This window comes from Rhopalosiphum padi, chromosome 1 (genome assembly GCF_020882245.1).
Source record: "Rhopalosiphum padi isolate XX-2018 chromosome 1, ASM2088224v1, whole genome shotgun sequence".
Classification (NCBI taxonomy): Eukaryota; Metazoa; Arthropoda; class Insecta; order Hemiptera; family Aphididae; genus Rhopalosiphum; species Rhopalosiphum padi.
Window position 1 is genome coordinate 45,882,617 of NC_083597.1, and position 21,008 is coordinate 45,903,624.

The window sequence follows — 21,008 nt, forward strand, 5'->3', positions numbered from 1 at the left end:
TCATTTTTTATTTACAACCGCATATATTTGACAATTATTTATATAAAGGTGTAAGTTATATATAAGTTTATAAAAATAAACTTAATTTTAAATGGATTTTCTGGACCTGAGATATTAGTATGAGGTTTTATTTAAATTAAATAAATATTTTAAAATTAGAGTGTGTTTTTCTCGCACCATTATTTTTATTGTTACCTACTTATCAGTAGGTAACACGCGGGTGATTAAAAAAAAAAACAAATCGTAAAAGAAAAATAGTTTTAAACAATTTATAATTTTGGCAATTTTTTAAATACCTATTGTTTAGATATTGAAATAAAAAGATTATATTCAATACCTATTATGATTTTTATTTTTTTTTAAGGCATATTCTAGCAGCATATTTAATGATACTTTAGGGCTTAAACGCATGCATTATGATTATATGTTAATGTTTTTTAGGGCATGAAGTTCCTATCGCGGCTAGCCCTATCTATATGACATAATGAAATTGTGAAATGTGAATATTAAAATATTATCTACCTACATCCGCAGATATTACCAAATATCTTAGATCATGTAGGTATTAGGTACTAATATATGAAGTATAATGTTAATAGGTATATTATTATGATCTAAAATTCTAAATTAAACACAATTTGTATTCACTGTTGTCGACGCCATCTAGTGTTTACTGAAGTTGTAAAAGAGGTCCAATTTCGCTTCAATATGAATAATAATGATTTATGTAAAAATATATCGTCTCCGTAGTCCACAATTTTATTACTTTACTGCACGATTAAAGACTATGGAAGATCGACGTGTACTTAGGAGTCGGCCATATTCTGGTTATTAAATTTAATATTTATCATCTGTAAAATAAAAGAAATAATATCGAAACCGATTATATCTTTATTTAATCGTGATCGAAACTTATGAAAATTTGATTACTTGGCAACACTGCTAAGCAACACTGGGCCCTTTCATATCTTTATTCTCTTTGGTAAACATAATGTTTATTTACGCTACCATTTAATTACTTTACGTGATAAAACGACAGCCGACTGCCGACAGGATACTAGGATTGAACATTTGAAATTATTAACCACTATTAAATAATTTCTTCTGTTCTTCTGTGAAGTCTTATTTATTTTTTTTACGTCAAACGAATAAATAACTATTACGTGATGTCTATCGGCGTTCCTATTAAAGTGTTGCACGAAGCTGAGGGTCATATCGTCACATGCGAAACAATTGATGGCGAAGTTTATCGCGGTAAGCTTATTGAGGCTGAAGACAACATGAACTGCCAGGTATTGTGTTAAAAAAAATAATAATACAATTTTAGCTTTTTAAACATTTTATCGTGCATTTATGATGTATATTACAATTTTTATGGCAAATAGGTGTCGCATGTGACAGTTACGTACAGAGATGGACGCGTTGCCCAAATGGAGAATGTGTATGTAAGAGGATCAAAAGTTCGTTTCATTATACTACCTGACATGCTTCGGAATGCTCCTATGTTTAAAAGTAAAATGACTATGGGTGGAGCAGCAGGACGTGGAAAGAGTGGAATGATACGGTCATCGGGTATCTATCAATTGTTTTATTTTTAATTAAGATTGAATATTATAACTTGTATGATTAATATTAATTATTATTATAATATTTTAGTTGGACGAGGTCGAGGACGCGGTGGACCTCCTATGGGTCGTGGAGGACCTCCCATGGGACGCGGTGGACCTCCAGCGGCTGGATCATGGAATCAAAGACGTTAATATTATTAAATTACAACAATAATTGTAAAAATAACACCTACTTCTCTTTTAAGGTTAATAAAGGTTTTAAAATATCTTTTAAGTTGAAATATATTTAAAAAAAATAAATATATTCAAATTATTTTGAAATAAATACTTTACTCAAAAGTCTTATATTATTTATGGACACAATTTAACTATATTATATAAAATATTTAAAAATAAAAACTTTGTTAAAGCCGAATTCTTAAAAAAAAAATATAAATTCACTCATACTTATATTGTAATAAACTGTAAAAGTAGACAAATACAATTAATTATATTTTATACATTAATTATTATGACAATAAAATTGTACAATCGATTTATAGTCATTGCAATACTAAAAAATTCTTTAAACATGTTTGAAAATAATGATAAACAGTTTTTAATGCAAATTTCAATCTATTAAAAATGTTAATTAGGTTGTATGTAGTGCAGTATTATGCTACAATATATTATGCTATATATCTCATTTTAAATTCTAAAAAAACCAAGCATATAACAAATAATTTATACTAAGCTTCAATAATGTTAATGTTACAGTATATAACTCAACTTATTATTAAACCTTAAAGTAGCATAATTGTTTGTAATTTTGATATTTCAATTTTAAAGTGTTTTACTCATGTAAAATATTAAAATGTTAGTACTTTAAAATTAAAATATTGAAAAAATACCAGTTTTAAAAAAAATCCTACGACATTTGGGATTCAATATAAGTATTTAATACTTACTTAAATATTTCTTTGTATTCAAAGTATTATAAGAATGTAAGCATACTGTTGTACTTCGATGATAAATTCAAGTTAAATATTACAATCATCAATATTGATAATACTGTACTTCACTGAATTGTGGGTAAAAAGACAAGTTTACAAGTTCTTTTAAATTTTTTATTTACCAATAACTCAGTGGTACTCATGTCTAAAAGTCAAGGTATATATCATTACATTATTATAATACATCCACTCTTGTGGTACATGATGTTTACACATTGTACAAGTTAATAAGAAAAAAATTAAGGTAATTAAGTAAAAATTAAGACATTATGACCATCGGATAGCTGACACTGACAGTTGGCAGTTAAAGTTGTATAAGAAACTTTACAGGTGTTAAAATCATTTAATTTATATTCAATTTTAAGTTCTATGATAAATGAGACAGCCATATTCATCAGAATATTATTGTTAATCTGTTAGTAATTGTATTAAATGTGCATCTTTAAGTAAAAAAATATCGTAGATTTGAGTATCAAGCATTTTATGAATTTCATAAAAATGTAAACTTTAAACATATTTTAAATAATATTGTGATGTGCATTGGTACAAATCAAATCAATAAGCCAGTAAGTACATTGTGTAAATATTAAATAGATATTTGTTCCACCACCTACAGTTATATTTAAAATTGTATTTGTTCAGATGTCTTTATACAATAAAATATTCCTTCCAGTTGGCAGTAACCACTTTCTCCACAAAACATTTGTTCAAAATTTTCAATGATCATTTGTACATTGGGGCCTCATTCTTAATATGTTTGGTTTAAAGCACAAACTGTTTTTGAACAACAACAATTAATGTTTTTTTTCTTTGGAACAAATGGTTTGTGGAATTACTGCTATCAACTCGAAAGTGTTAACACCTTATCAATCCACCAAGGTAGTTTGTTCCACGTTTATATCTATTCTACTTATAACCGTGGTTTATACTTTATTCACAGAATACATTATTATTTATTATGTAAATTGTTTTTAGAAGTTAGAAGCCAATAACTAAAGCGTCTAAAGCAGAGATAACTATTAAAGTGTATTATATAATAATTAATATTGTGTTTATTATATTAAGTAGCCATTTATTTCTTAGGACTAGGTAAATTAATTTTGTTATGTTAATTTTCTACATTTAAAATAAAATATAAAATACATTTATTATAATGCTTCCTATTTCTAAAACATTTTTACCCTTAAACACTCAAGGAGGAAATAGCCAACTGCCCATAATTGGATGTAAGTCATAAACAAATAGTGTTCATTAGTTCATTAGGTAGTCTTGAATCTTAATAAAATTGTAATACATTTTTACTGATTTTTAGTTGGCACATACACAATTTCTGATAGAAAAACAATATTGAATGTCTTGGATGTAGCACTTGGCGCTGGTTATCGTCTAATTGGTAAATTAATTGAATATTACTATATTAGTATAAAAATAATTGTATATTATGATCATTTAATTTATAAATATAGTAAAATCCTGTTACAACAAACTCAAGGGGACCGAATTTTTTTTTTCGTTGTAATGAAAATTCGATTAAGTTCTTTATAAGCCCTGCTTTTCGGCAGGGGACTTCTATGACTTTCGTTGTATTGGTATTCGTTTTAACGTGAACTCACTGTATATATATTATAAACTAATATAAATGTATTAATATTTATTTAATTTGGTTTGATTGGTTATGATTTAGTTTTATAAGATAATATCAGTATTCAAATTCATCTTAGTCATATAATAATTAAATAGTAGTAGTATTTTATAGTATTTTTATAATTATCTTTATGTATTATCATTGTCATTAAAATGTTTCTTTTGCAATCAGTATTTAATTATATGATATTATTTTTCAGATACGGCAGCAGTATATAACAATGAGCAGTACATCAAAGAAGCACTTCAAGTGTTATTACCAAAGTATAATCTGAAACGTGAAGATCTGTTTATTACATCAAAATTAGGTATATAGTTGTGCAATAAACCTAACTTCTAATCTGTTAGTTAAAATTTGTGTAAGCAAAGCATGGATATTATTAAATTATTTTTATTTTAATGATAAATAGTAAACCCAATATGGTAATTACTTACTGTATACAACCTTAATATCTTGATCTTAAAAGTAACAAAACAGTTTTTAAGATTTTAGAGTTTTAATTTATCAAACTAGGAGAATCGCTGTGCTGTATAGGCTAGGCTTTTCATTAAGCGTATCTCTTAATTTAGTAGTACATTTTAATTGATATGTTAAATTTGAATTCAAGGATAAATCATTCCATATAAAAAACAATTCTATGTGGATACACTATCTGCCTATTTCTAAGGATGTTTTATAATTTATTTATTAACTATTAATAATTAATTTTCCATCAGTAAAATATGTTGAACTAATATTTTCCAAAATATCATAATCATATAATATAAATAGTTATATATTATTATTATTAAATTATTATTTCAATACTGCATACTATAATTCATGGTAGTTTAAAATTAGTCTAAGTATTTTGAAAATAGCATTATGTATAGAAAATAATAATATACCTAATAAGTAATGATGAATAATATCTAAAAAATTTCAAGTTCTTACAAGTAATATTTTTTTGATTCCAACATTAAAATTAAATGTATTAGAAATAAATTATTATTTTAAATATCCATTAAATATTTATGACCTCAATATTTTTAGGATGCCACAAGATTAATTTATGAATTTATTATCTTATATATTATATATTATTTTTTCCAGCTTAAAAACTGTATGAATTTGTAACTATAAAATAATTAGCAAATTGTCATACTATTAAATAAATTTATATTTATAAAACTTTTAGAAAAAAAATGAGTATTTTCAATATTTTTAGATATAATATCACAAAAAGGACTAAAATATTTTTTAAACTATGTCATGTTTAGAAAATACTAATTTTAAATATATTTGGTGTAAACATTTATTCCTTTTTCATCTACAACCAAAATCAAAATTTATTTTGTTAAAATCTAGTGTTTTCTAATTACATTTTCTCATCTCATTTTTTTTTCTTAATTATTATGAAATGTTCTTGTAGTTTTCTAGCTAATTACAATCTAGATCCAAATTTTACTAGAAACTGCTCAATATTATAGTTTGAAAACCTTTTTCTGCAATAAAAATTGTCTCTTGACATAAACAATAATAATAATAATAACCCATTAACCAATCGCTTCGCTCAGAATTTAAAAAACTTGAAAAACCTGTATTATTAAAGTATAATAGGTATAATATGACATATCGTTCACTAAATATTTTAATAGCCTTTTCTTTTAGTTAATTTCTAAAAGCCTTTCATTATTCCTATAATAAACAAATAAATTATATTCATTTGATTCTAAATGTTGTGACTCTGTCAGTTTCTTTTTTCTATAAATTGTATAATTAAAAACTTTTAACTTGCATTAATTTGACATTTTTTTAATTAAAAAAGATAATACTGTATTTACAAAATGCAATAGGTAAGTAATAATATACTATTATATGTTCATAACTACATTGAAATAAGTATTAATTAATTAATGTTTTAATTTGGCAAGTTCATAACATATAAATATGATTATGAAAATAATTTCATTTGTCAAGTAATACATATTTATCATTCATCCATAAGGAAAATTTGAGTTGTATATTTTATATTATTTATATTTGAGTTAACAAGGATATTTTGTTATTCTTATTCTTAATTATTTTTTTTAAAGCTCCTAAAGACCACGGAGATGAGAAGCAAGTAACTGCTGCTGTACAAAGGTCATTGGATAATCTAGGTACCAGTTACTTGGATTTGTATTTAATACACTGGCCAGGAGCTGGACGTATTGATGCCAAAAGTCCTGAAAATTCTAAACTTCGTAACTTAACTTGGAAGACTCTTATGAAGTTGCACAACAATGGCAATGGTTCACTTAAGAATATTGGGGTATCTAATTATACCGTAAAACATATAAAAGAAATACTTGATGATCCGACTAATGTTGTTCCTGCAGTTAATCAGGTAATTGCCTATGTATACTACCTCATTTCCTCATTATGATTTGGATTATTTAATATTCTAAGATGGCAGGTATCTATTTGGAGTTAATTAAAAAAAAAAAAAAAATACGATTTACGACTATTTGCGTACTGTACTAAAAAATATATTTGAGCATGTTTTTGTTTATTTTTCCTTTAAATGATGATAATTATAAAAATTATTAATAAAATAGTAAAATATTAATTACATATCTATAAAAGTCTGATATGAAAAATATCTGATTTATGTTAATTTTATAACTATATGAACAATTTTTCAATGAAATATTAATACAGTCGAACCTCGATTATCCGGGGTAATAGCGGGGAGGGTATACACGGATAAGTGAAAACCACGGTTAATCGAGACTTTTTATAATAATGTAATTTTTTTTTAATTATAATTAGAAATACATAGGTACAATTTTATAATAATGAAATGTTGAAAATTTTGATTTAATTATAATTGTAAATATATACAATAATGTTATACATAATACATCTACGTCCATACTTATTTTTAAATTTTTGGAAGAGTGAGCACGGTTAATCGCGAACACGAATAATCGAGGTTCTACTGTACTTGATAAATCTATTTTATAAAACATAATACAGTTTAAACAATGTGATTAATTGTTTATAATAATTATCAAAATAAAAACTTAAATTAAATTAGTTGTCGATTTATTTTTATTTAGTACATTTGATTTTATTTGAAAAAAAAAATATTTTAATTTTTTTAAATATAAACTAAAATCTTTTAGCTATATAACATTGTTTGTTTTTATGTTAAATTAAATTTAACATTTGTGTTTTCTTAATTAATATACAAATGCATTAAGTTTTGTTACTTTATTATAATTTATAAGACATTTACACATTTACTTTATACTCTATTTACATTAAACATTTGAAATATTGTTAATATTCATAATTATTTATAGGTTGAATTCCATCCATATTTTCAACAATCGTTAGAGTTCCATAAAGTGTGCAGAAATGCCAAAATTGTTCTACAAGCATATTGTTCTATGGGAGGATCTGCTGGTAAAAATTCATTGTTAAATGATGAAGTAATAAATCGTATTGCTAAAAAGCATTCCATAAGTGCTGCACAAGTGTTATTGAGATGGGCTATTCAAAGAAATTATGGTGAGCTTTATTTTATTTATAATTAAAAGAATTAATAAAAAAATATGATTTATTCAATATGTTAAATTAGTTATAAACAAAAGGTTATTTTAGAAATTTTCAAACCTAATATAGGTTCATTGATTTTGTTTTCAGAGAGTTCTAATAACACAAAATATTCTTAACTATAATTGTTTTACTGTATTATGTACATATTTATATATTATAATTTAAAAGTAATAACTAAAATTTCAAATTAATAATATATTATATAGAACCTAAAGAATTTAAAACTTAAATTCAATTAATATTATTAATAAATGGGTTTTTATAATAATTATAATTATTTATTAAACTAATATTTATTAATTTATATGTTTAGCTATTATACCTAAGTCAGTTACTGCAGAAAGAATAAGAACAAATTTTGATGTCGACACTGAACTCACTAAGGAAGATGTTGACAATATTAATAATATTCAGCACAAAGAAAAGTTTGCTTGGGAGCCTGAAGTCATTGCATAATCTTACAAATATATTTTTTTTTAACATACTACTATAAACTACATGCCATAATTAAATATAACATCATTCTAGTATTGCATTTTGTTATGTTGGTTTTAATATTAGTGGCTAAATAGTATATCTGCTTACAGTTTAAACTCAATAGCTAAACAAATTAATATTGGTGATAGGGATAACAAGGTAACATAATGTTGTATGACGTTTAATAGGTTTTATCAATAAGTTTACCAATGATACTATTATGAAAAGTATTGTTATATATTTTTTGATATTTATAATTGTATAGTATTTGGTTTATTACAATTTTTTATTCACAATGTAATCCAATTAAATTTTTTTTAATTATGTTAATCGTTTTTTAATAAAAATATTTTTTTAACACTGATTTAATAGTTCATTTGAATATTTAAAATCATAAATTTTGATTTGTTTTTAAATGTTTGTTCTACAACATATTAATTGATCAAAACAACATTCATAGGTATCTGCTATATTCATTTATTATATGTTGCACTGTAAAATATTTGGTGGAAAATTGATAATAATGAATTTTTAGATAGGGTAATTGAGAATAAATTGTAATTTGTACCACTATTGGTATAATTATAATGTACAATAATAAAAAAAAAATGTATTAATCCAAAGTTAAGTGACATGTTTGATATTAGTTTACATTTAAGAATTTTTTAAAGAATCACACATACAAAATATTTTTTAATAAAAAAAAAGTTAATAAGTTAAGTTTTTTTAAACTAGTTTTTATTCAATATGCAATTAATACATATTCAATTTTATATTATTTGAAAACTATTTTTAAAGATTACAAAAATAAACATTTCAATGATTGAAAAGCTATTGATAGGTAACTCATTCAAATTTTTAATAAAGTAAGTAGTTAAAAAAACGTTAAATGTTGAAAAACATCAAAATGCTCAAAAAAAAAAAAATATATCAATGACCAAATAATTTACAATAAAAAAATATGGGGATCATATTTTGTAAACCAGAAATTTGTATTGCTACAAAACACTTCTTAAGCAGTACAAAAATCTCAAGATTTGTAAAGTATAGTTTTTATGTATATTATATTCAAAAATTTCAAAATTTAAATAAATTTATTGCTAAAGGAAAAAATTTAGGTGATCACTGATCATGCTTGATGAATCACTCTGTATTATAGTTATATTTATTAATTATAGCCGGTACGGTGTTGTCCACGACATTTTACAAAACCAGTGGATTTACCCCGCCTTCAACTCCGTTAAATGTAAGCTCGGTACCTACCATAATATTATACTAATATGTAAAAGTATACTAAAGTATTATTGTACCTAAATCCTTAACAAGTTTAACACGGCTATTTAGGTGGTTTTGATCAAATACAGATCTAAAATATTATCCAACTATTTTGTTTACTGTGACCAATGGCAACCCTATATAAATAAAAATATATTTGTTTTTCGCGTGGTTATTGTGGTAGTGGCGGGGGGGGGGGTGAAGTGTCAAAACCACCTCTAAAATTTCATCGTTCATAAATTGTTTTAAATCAACATTTTACAGTTTATATTATTATACCTAGTCATTATACATCTCCCGAAAAAAATCCTGTTTGCGCTATTGAATGCAATCATTATTAAAATCTAGCAGTAAAACTATTATAACATCTTGTAATAAGTATAAAGTATAACAATAATTCGATACAATCGTATAGTACCGTATTTAGTACCTACAATTTTTGGAGTACAGTTTCAACATTCCTATTAATATTCGCCTATAACGCTCTATATTTGTAAAACTTAACTTTTATTTGGTTGTTGAAAATACCTACTTAAAAAGTTTTTTTTGTAACGCGTATTTTATGATACCTACATAATATTAATACATACACAATCGACTAGGTACATGGGTAGTATAAACTTTCCTTTTTACGGCGAAAAACATGTTAAAAAAAAAAACACTAAATGACGGTTAGACCACACGAATTCACAGATACAACACGTCATGGCAAAATAATATAATATTACCATACAACCAAAATCGTTTTTTAAAAATAGATGATTAATCGTTTTCAGATTTACAGCAAATATGAAAAATCACACGAGCATACGCTAACGCCCCCACATGCAATTTGTACATGTCTGAAATAAGAAGGTTTTCGGTAGTTACCTACCATATAAAGGACGTAATGTCTAGCGTAGTAGCGTAGGCCAAAAATATCGTTAAATAATAATATTATTAGCTACAGTATACTTATATAAGACGTAGGTATAAAGAATCAACACTTATTGCGTCGGTTACCGTAGTAACGAAAGTATAGCAATGGACGGATCCAATTATAATGATAGAACTGATAGACGAAAGTCAATTATATGACGCGTATGTTATTAAATGCCTACCTACATTATTATCGCGTTCTTAATATGTCTATAAAATTAATAATAATAAAAAAAAAAATATTACGTCGAGAGAAAAAAAAATGTTTTGATCAAAACGTTCACCTTTCACGAAACACATCGATTTACACAGTTAAAATAGTGTTTATAAAATCTCCTAAGAACCCCGTAGCTAATTATTGTATTATCCTGTCATAATAATATACCTTAGCTAAATGAACAATTATAATATTATGGGTATATTGAAGTTAACATTATTATACTGATTAAAGTTAATATGTAAGTCTTATAACTGTATAGGTACTAAATTATATCTTATAACTTTTTTTAAAGTATCGCCAAATTGTCATCTATTGATGTTTTTATATATTATACCTACCTACGTTATATATAATAAAATTGTTTATTTTTGCAGTACATTTCCATTTTTATCGAAGCCGTCATAACATTATTCATTTCAAATGACGATTTATAGTTCATCATTAGGTAACTAGGAAGTAGGTTGGTATCTATTAGGGAAACAAAGCTAGATTTTTTTCCTTATTTGTGAGTATTAATATTTGTCCCTGCATACAACTACATAGGTACTTACTAAGGTACTTTGATAGATTTCTCGAAGAATAAGATGAGTAAGTTGGCCAATGGACGATTGCCATAATATTTTATATTCAAAAGTTTCAATGAAAATCAGCGATGTCTGCCAATAACTGGTGATAAACAAGTACGTTTTCAGGAACTTACAATTTAATATAATAATAATAATATTTATGGGCCAAGAGATTGATAAAATACATACACGAATAATTAATTACATTATAAATTAATAAAAGTATACCTCGTATTGCAGGTGATATTGGAGTTTCTAAATAATACATAATACATTTAATTAAGAGTTGGTTTACAGATTTATATGTTATAGTTATTTAATAATTTTAGCTAGAATAATATCAAACGTTAATAAATATAATATTTTAACTAAAAAAAAATAATAATAATTTTATTATATTTTAAAACCGTGGAAATGTATATAAGTAAATTATTTCAAGAACAATCAATATAGATATAACTTAAATTTAATGAGCGAACATACCTTTGAAGATTATATTGACGTATTTTCGATTTATTACAGCAGCGGAATGCTTGCAAAAATCAACACAGCAGGATAATATCGTAAAATGTAAAAGTGTTTTGACTTACCTATTATGGAATTAATAATTATTCAGAACACCATTATATGGCTTACTTTAAAATAATTTTAATTTTATAAATAATAACACAGTGTTCTACTCCAACACAAGTTTTTACTTCTTTTGAGTATAGAGCTTATAAGCTTAAGCCAAAATAACAAATGCAAATTATTAATATTTATAAAAGTTTAACTGTAGCAAACTATATATATAGGCAAAGTAGTTTGTGTCTCGATTATACTTTCTTCGAATCAATTAGGTATATTAAATTCTTTTACATTTTTCACCTAAACGTCTTAATGGATTGAAATAAAAATCAATTTTTTTTTTAAAAAAATATGGATACAATTAGCTAGCTTATAAAATATAAAAAAAAAATCATAACTTATAACTTTCAATACTGCAGTGTTATACAAATCTAGTGTTTCAGCATTATCTAGATAATTCAAACAAATGTACCTACCTATATTTTTTTTTGCTGATCTAAATTTTACTGCATGTATTGTGTTTTTAAGATTTTATTTAGAAAACGGAAGAAAACTTAACTGAAATGAGGTTTGATATTATTTTACGTATTAATGATACGTCCAAAGCCATAAATAGAAGCTAAATGTCTACGTAGTACTTATTCTATATAAATGTTTATTTCTTTATAGTATAGCAATGCGTGCGTTGTGATTTGTGATAGTTTATAATTTTATATGGTGGCAATATAGTGACGTTAGGTAGGATTTCCTTTGCAGATCTAATGTGGCGATGGTATACCAGATACCTACGTATAGTAGTACTACGAAGACACTCAATGACGTAGCTGTACATTAAAGCGCCCTCGAGGCAAAATATGTTTTTCACCTCTGTAATAGAAATTATAATCTTTATACACCATATTAACCTTTATACGTTTACGTTGATTAAATTTTAAACATAATTTATCTACCAAATACACTTGACAATCACCAGCATCTCTATGTAATAAGTCCCTGCGGTTAGAACGCCACTGCAAGAGTAATCCGCATTAACATATTTTCATTCGTATAATGATTTAATATATACCTATAGCATTGCGGACCGTTCAAATATTTTATTTTGTTCTTGGCGGCGATCCAAGTACCGGGGTGTCCGGGGAATCCGAAGAAATAAATCGGGTTTCTACTATTGAATTCGTAAATTAAGTATCGTATAATTTTATGACGTTTGAATTGAAAAAAAAATCAATCAATAAGTTATTGCAGGCGAGTATTATAATAGGCAACAGTCACAACGAGTGATGGTTTCTGGAAAGTCACTGAATCGTGATTGCGATTTGCGACTGTATGGGCAATGATATTGTATTGGACATAACTATACATTATATATAAGACAATAACGCGTACAAAGATTTCATCTCAATAATAATCGCATTAAAATAGGAAGTATATTATAGTCTGTATTAATTATCAAACTATATAATATACCGTCGACAATAACAGTAATCATAGTTTTCATTCACGATGTGATCTCACATAAAAGTATATGGCCCGGACTGCACAATGACGTACGTGAAATATGAATCAGCCCGTCGAGTGGGTAGTGCGGTCGTCGTCGTCGTCGTACTGCCTATATAGTTACGAATTTTTGAAAAGAAATTATTTTCCAACGCCGCCGTACAACCGGAGCAGTGTGTGCTGTCTTATAGAGTGCGATTCGCTTGCAAGTTGCGATATTGCGTGTTATTACCTACGATGAGAGATCGGTTGCTGCAACGCACGCGGCATATATATTTGTCTACTTGCGTAAATATTGACGGTTTTTTCTTATTCTGTTTTTACTTTTCTTTTTTTCGTGCACTTACGTTTTCCAAACATTTTAATTATATCGAAGACTGCTCGTGGATTCGAGTGTTCTTTTCGACCACGTATACACCGATTAGGCCGGGCCGTGTGGTCGTTACGCATTAGTCATTACTCATTAGGCATCGCAGAAAAGACCATCCTTGTATTAGTGACTAATGACCGGCGAGCACCTACATTTCATTGCAATCATTGACAGATGACAAGGGGACTCGAAACAATTGATCGTCTTAAATTTACTATACGCAACAACGGACACTATAACATACTAACAATAAGATTTTATTATATTATAGTAATTCTACTGCAACGTAGTTACGTATAATTTTTTTCTCTATGTTGTCATTATTATGTCATCGAACAATATTTTTGAAGATCCATAATTTTGTTGACGTTTGACGTCTGTCTGAGATGTATTTTAGTTTATTGAAATCGAATTAATTTCTATAGTATTTACTAAAGGATATACGCAACGACGAAAATGATTATTATAATCAAATAAAAATTAGTGTTAGCAAAGGCTTAAAAGATATGATAAGATTAAACGCGCATTTACCATCAATAACATCAGTATATATTAATCTAATAAATCATTTTAAATATCTCTCAATGGATTAAATAATTTGTCATTTTTACTATGTGAGGTTTTGACATCGTGTTTATACTTCTTGGTTGCCACAAAATCAGTGCACTAACTTTAAACTGGAAAAAGAACGAAAAAAACAACTTCGTAGATGTATATATTATTGTAGGTAGGTATATACCTACAAACAACAACAGTATTTTATAGGACGAAGCATCAATGATCCCCTGTAGACTATGCTCGATATGATTGACTTTACGTGACATATTCGAGTCACGTGTGCCATTTTCCGGAAAGTATTTTATATTTGGTTTGAATTTTTGACAAGGACAGAATTATGATAAAATTGGCATTATCGACGAAGACATGATATATTCTCTCACGGACAGCTACCTATAGGTACGTGGCAGTTGTTCAGAATGAAAACTTCAGATCAGGGATTTAAACATCAAGAAAAAATATTATATTTAAAGAAACATTAACTCCCAATTAAAAACGTATTTATTTTTGATACAATGCACTGTTTTAAAAAATAATGTATATTGTTAATTGTATATAACAGTATATATAACACGATTAGCGTATAGCGAAGTAAGGATCTTTTTCATCTAAAAAAACAAAATTATAATATTTTCTTAGCCAAAATTTATAATCATATATATATATATTCTATATCATCTAAAATCATAGATCGTGTACATAATACATATATGTTTTAATCACAAAATTTACCTAATAACCTAACCTTGTATTGTCGCGAAAACTATTTTTACATTATAGTAAGTTTGAGTTCAGTCAAGGTTATATTAACATACAGAAAATTTACTTTTAAATATATTTGTACATTGAAAATCAGTAAAATTTAAAATTTTACCATTTTCATGTTTCACGTGTTCTATTTTTTAAATTTTTTTTTAAACTCAAGGTGATAATATATTCTTGTATAAAATTAATCTTGGCCACGTAATTTGCGTTCTGACCTTTTTAGTGTCGATAAAGACTGCATGTGGGTTATGCAGTCTTTACAGAAAGGCATTTCTAAAATACTAATTACCACTAAGCGTTAATATAAGCAACACTTCAAACATAACTCTGTGCATATAATTTGTGTGCGATATCAGCTACTTATTATGTTTATGTTCCCTACATCTTCGAGAGTGTAACGAGCTTGTACTATTTACATAATTTTATATTTTGATGAACAATTCCTGTACAGAATTCGTCCCGAACTATATGAAAATAAAGACTATAAATTGTTGTTAATTATAAAATAATATACTTTATAATATACTTTATTATAAAGTTCAGTTCAAGTATAATTATTTTGATAAAAATGATCGCGCTCAAATATTAAATTGTTACATTTATTTATCACTTTTTTTTGTTTTTGCCGTTGAAAATTTGGATTTATACCGATGACATTGATATAATATAATCATATTATAATATACACGAAACACATACCTATTAAAGGAATTAAAACTACATATTTGTTGTGAATGAAAATAATATACATGAAATACATGTATTCAAATTGTATAACAATTCAATACCTAGTGCAATGTAAGTAGGTAATACCATTATATACATTGTAGAAACTCAAAATAACTATTTATTTTTTTTAAATCACACGGGGAAAGAAAATCAGAAACATAAGTTGTGTAGAAGATACGTTATTCTTTAAACATAAGTATATAACTATACAAGTTTAGGCTAGTGTGCAAGCGTATATATGATTATTTATTTACATTGCAAGCAGTGTATATTCAGTCCTAGTAACGCAATTTAAACATGCTGAACCCAAGATTAATATTTTACATTTTTCCATCCACCTCGCTCCGGATCTAATCTATAAAATAGTAAATACTAATCACTAATTCTATGGATTTTTTGTTGTTGTTATTGTTTTGTATTCTGATTAAAATAACATATTTATTAGTTATTAACGAGTAGGCGTATTCTTAATAGTATTCGAAGTTTATTAGCGTTTATTAATTTAATTACTTTTACATGCTTTTGTTTTATTTGATGAATACGGCGCATTATTCCTTATTAATATCAATGATATTATTTAGATCGATTTTTAATATTATTAATAATCACTAATCTAGCAATCTAAACTATATAGTTGAAATAAAAAACATTTATGTAAAACAATATTTATTGTTTATTTATTTGGATTTAATCTTGATTAATTATATTATTTCTACTATCGATTTCATAATAATTATAGTATATTATAAAATCTGCGCTTATATTAAATTAATTATATTAATAATTAATTAAAACTTTTAATTGTATATTTAATTTATGTTTTGAACATTGAAAGGAATTTTAATTCTTTACATACATATTTATTAATATTTTAATAGTTAAAATCAATATTTAATACTATTTTATTTTACAGTAACCAGTATGTAAATTTGGTAACAAAACTTGAAAACAAAGACAATTACAGGTAATAGATATTCAGACTTGAGGTAATATTCTGAATAATTTTGGAATACTGTTTCTTAAAAGTCTTTTGTCGTGTATTCTGAAAACTTTCATAAAAATATAATTTTAATAGTTAAATATTTATTGTCATATAGTAAATCATAAATGATTATAATAATATATACAAATAGGTACTATATATTTTAACATGAACTATTGTTACACGTATTCTCGATGACAAGTATCTTTTTTTTTATATTAAAACAAAAAATACTTTTTAATAGTATTTTAAATACTTCATTCGGAGTATTGTTTTTCATAACTATTCGAGTATACTCATATAGGTAGGTACTCTAAATACTTTTTAAAAGTATTTTACCTAATTATGCACTATGCAAATATTTAGGATACAGCTAAGAGGAAACTATCCAATAGAATATATACTACCACTGAAAATAGCTTACATTATTAACAAAAATATGTAATATTATTGGCTTGAGCGTATCTTGTCTAATTTATTTTCAATCTTCTAGTGGAACTTCCTGGAATAGTCATTGAGGAAACTTGAATGATTATTTTTAAAATTTGAAAGTTTGTTGTGAATATAATTATAATTATAAATTGAAATATAATCTTAATAGTGATGGTCGATGGGCATGGGCTAGCTTTTTTCTAGTGTTGGTACATATGATAGGAATGATATCGAAGATTTGAACTTATACATAAAGGTTATTTACAATATTATGTATAGTTCGTACATGTAACATGAACGAAAATTGTATTGAACTCTAACAAAACAACTTTAAATTCATTTTTTTTATTTAGTATTATGTTACTTTTATAAATATTTTGATATACAATTTAAATATAAAAAAAATTAATATTTTCAAAGATCTTTTGAAATCTTAAACAATAATTCTCGAATAACGGTTATCTTTCTATTCAAATAGGTATATTATAAAATTATTCAATTATTTATAATATTGGTTTTTTTAAAGTATTTTTGCTACAAATATATTATATATAATAATTATTATTTTAAAAGTTTACTGGAGGCTTAGAATCGTTTTCCCGTTTTTAAAAACTATATTATTACTGAATTGAAAGCAAATTAAATTTTGTACGATATTTTACTACAATTATTCTTTTGTATAGCATGAAAAAATGCATTCAGACAAATAAACATAAATATTTACAGACATTTATTATTATGTATTTGTATATGTGTACTATATATATATAAAAAAAATGATATATTCTTTAAAATAAAATAGTAATAAAACTTTATAAAAGCCGACTTGCTTTCATCCATCGATTGGTATTAAACTATTTCTCTCTCATTTTACAAGGGGGGTTTTTTTTGACAAAACCCATTTGTGAATCACTGAAATGAGAAGGAAAAAAAATTCACTGTACGTGCTTGTTTATATTACACGTAGGTAATATAAAACCAATCGTGCTATCGACAAACATTGTTATTTGGTGTTTAATTTCTTGAAAAAAAAAAGGATCACTTTCTTCAATGACGTTATTTTTACTTATATGATACTTTTAGATTTGTAACATCAAAATTGCCTTATTATTTTTAAATTATAAAACTATTATAAGTTTAATATGATTTTTTCCCATGATAATATTTAATTTGTTGTTTTCTGAGCAGAACAAAGAGCAATATTGCAGATTTTAAATATTTATGAAGCCCTTTCGAACCCTGCTTCTCAAGCGCTTATAAGAAAAACAAATTTAATAATAAGTAACACGTGCCATTTTTTTGAAAACCTTTCCTATCAGAATCGTTGTATAATATGAATGCAATAATTACTGCCACATCTATGTTTAAAATAACGATCAGACGGATGATTTAGGTTCCTTACTAGTTACTCTCCAATCACGTTTTTGATAGTTTAACAAATTAATTTAAATGTTAAAGAAGTTATTAAATGGAAATTCAAAATTTTAAAAGTAATTTTTATTCATTTTTTGGATGTAATTGTACCTACACGATTTAATTTAATTACAGTTTTATTCTGCACTGTGTATATATTAGATATGTGCCTAGTATATTGTATAATAACATAATAATACACGATATTCAATTTTTTTTAAAACTACTCAAGTTTATTAAATATTATATATATTTTATTTGTTTTTTAAATATCTACTTTTAAGTTACTTTGAATAATACGTTTAAACCAAAAACTTCACGTGTCATTCATTGTTTTTGTTGTCGTTATTATAATCTGTCTGTGGTTTACGATAAAGTTTAAGTGCTTTTTCTTAAATTAAAAAGGCACTCTTGGTTGATGAACCACTTGCGTTTGTTATTAGCGAAGCATGTTTTGTGTAATTGTACTTATTTATTTTTTCAATAAAAGTTCCCGAATAACCTTATAGTTCATAAAAACGGATCCTTTGCAATCTCGAAACCAATGTCCGTTTGTATTTTATTGTTTTATTTTATATTTGTGGTGCAATAAATGTATGATTGTGTTCACTTTTTCGAATACAATTTTTAAGATTAAAAATAAAATCGGAATTTATGTATTTTTGAAGAGAAAATGTAAAAATAATGTACAAGGTTTTTAAAATGGATATTTAAACTGTTCGCAGTTAAGTAACTACGGGATAGCAAGGGACATTAGTTACCACTGTAATGTAAATACAGGAAAGGCACATTCTACAGATGTTTTAACATAGAAACATTAGAAACTTTTAACATTTCTAAGATTTGAATCATAATGAAAAATAATAGATACTCTGATGTCGTAAAAGTGTTATATACGGTTAAAAATATAATTTACAATGTTGGTTATTTATTTATTAAAAGTAAATGTATATTGCGCTGCTTTAGATTATGATTGCTGGTTTACGTTTTAATACAGTTTTTTTTTTATGTATTTTGTTAATTAATTTTGCTTTGGTTATGAAGAAGTACAAACAACAATCAAGATATTTTGTATAGAATAAATTACTACGAATGGAACATTTAAATATTTTAAAATGTTTGGTAAACTTAAGTTTTTTATGGTATGTTGAACTTTATTAAAGTTTGTAAATAGTAGATTTCTAAGCGAAAAAACAAAAAAACCATCATCATACCGCTGGAAATGTTTTCTAATCAAGACTTAATATATTTTGAAGAAAACTTGACATATTAATTTAAAATATACTGCTGTACAGCGAGATTCAAGTACTTACCGAGTAATAGAACGAGCGTTTATATTGTTTACCATTTCCTTAAAATATTTTTGCTTACCGACGTTGTATGTGATTGTATTTAATATCGTCAGTTGGGGCGAGGTAATAATTATTAATTAATAATCAACTGAAATAAAAGATTATGCGTAAATATTATATAGTAAAATAAACCGAGTGTATATCTGATAATTAAGTTTTATATCTGTCGATTATCAGTTAAATTCACGTGAAACGCTCAGCATTTTTTTTTATATTTTCTATGGGTAATTACGTTGCGTAATATTCCCATCGTGACGTGACATAATGTTTGTAAATCTCGAATAATCGAAACTCGAAAGTATTGAATATTCAAAAAAATAATAAACATTTTCGGTTAACTCACAGTCCAAGTATTAAAAAGTTCCTCTCTAGCTTATGACCGATGTTGCAGTACCTTTATGAATTTAATATTCCAAATTAAAGGCGCGACGTCGAAGCGACCGTCCATTTTGATAGATTGTTCGCACTATTGCAGTGTCGAGTATTTTATATTAAAACGTAGATACGTGTTAAATTGTTTTACCTTTTGGAAAAGTTATATCGTTTAGTATAGTAACTGATATGTATGGCATAACTCCATTATGCGTTGAACTTGAATCTGTTTATGTTTATATTATAATATATTGTGTACTATATGGTATCGTGCTAATCATCATTGGTGCCCAAGAGCAATCATACATAATACCCCTATTCAACATAATATTTGATATAATAATTTCTAGGGATGTTAAGATTTAACATACAATTAATAAAGCTCTATCAAACTCGATTACTTTATATTATGCTTGTGAATACATTTATGTAATAGTCTTATATTTTTGATAAACAATGAATATTATTTAAATTTAATCAAATTACAATTAACCGTACCTGTAATAAATTAGTTTATATTTTTATTGACCACATGTTTATTTTTAGTATAATAATTATTAAGCAAACAACACAGTTATTAAAAATAAAAAATAAACAATTTTATTAAATAGGTATTGATTAAAAAAAAAAAAAAATGCGTGGCCACAGTGTGAAACATATTATTTATATTTTTATTATATTTTCCAGCTGGTATTTGAATATGGTAAATAAATTAATATTTAAAG

General features: G+C 25.5%; 2 protein-coding genes across 2 annotated transcripts; both read left to right on the forward strand.

Moving 5' to 3' along the window:
- Positions 1 to 1,023: 1,023 nt before the first annotated feature.
- On the forward strand, positions 1,024 to 1,842 carry LOC132932401 (small nuclear ribonucleoprotein Sm D3). The gene is made up of 3 exons (XM_060998762.1): positions 1,024 to 1,292; positions 1,386 to 1,572; positions 1,657 to 1,842. The coding sequence occupies exons 1-3, from the start codon at positions 1,167 to 1,169 to the stop codon at positions 1,758 to 1,760; spliced, it is 417 nt and encodes a 138-aa protein (XP_060854745.1). The 5' UTR covers positions 1,024 to 1,166; the 3' UTR covers positions 1,761 to 1,842.
- Positions 1,843 to 3,281: 1,439 nt separating this feature from the next.
- On the forward strand, positions 3,282 to 8,631 carry LOC132932400 (glyoxal reductase-like). Its single transcript, XM_060998761.1, has 6 exons — positions 3,282 to 3,786; positions 3,873 to 3,953; positions 4,405 to 4,512; positions 6,281 to 6,573; positions 7,535 to 7,742; positions 8,104 to 8,631. The coding sequence occupies exons 1-6, from the start codon at positions 3,714 to 3,716 to the stop codon at positions 8,244 to 8,246; spliced, it is 906 nt and encodes a 301-aa protein (XP_060854744.1). The 5' UTR covers positions 3,282 to 3,713; the 3' UTR covers positions 8,247 to 8,631.
- The last annotated feature ends 12,377 nt before the right edge of the window (positions 8,632 to 21,008 follow it).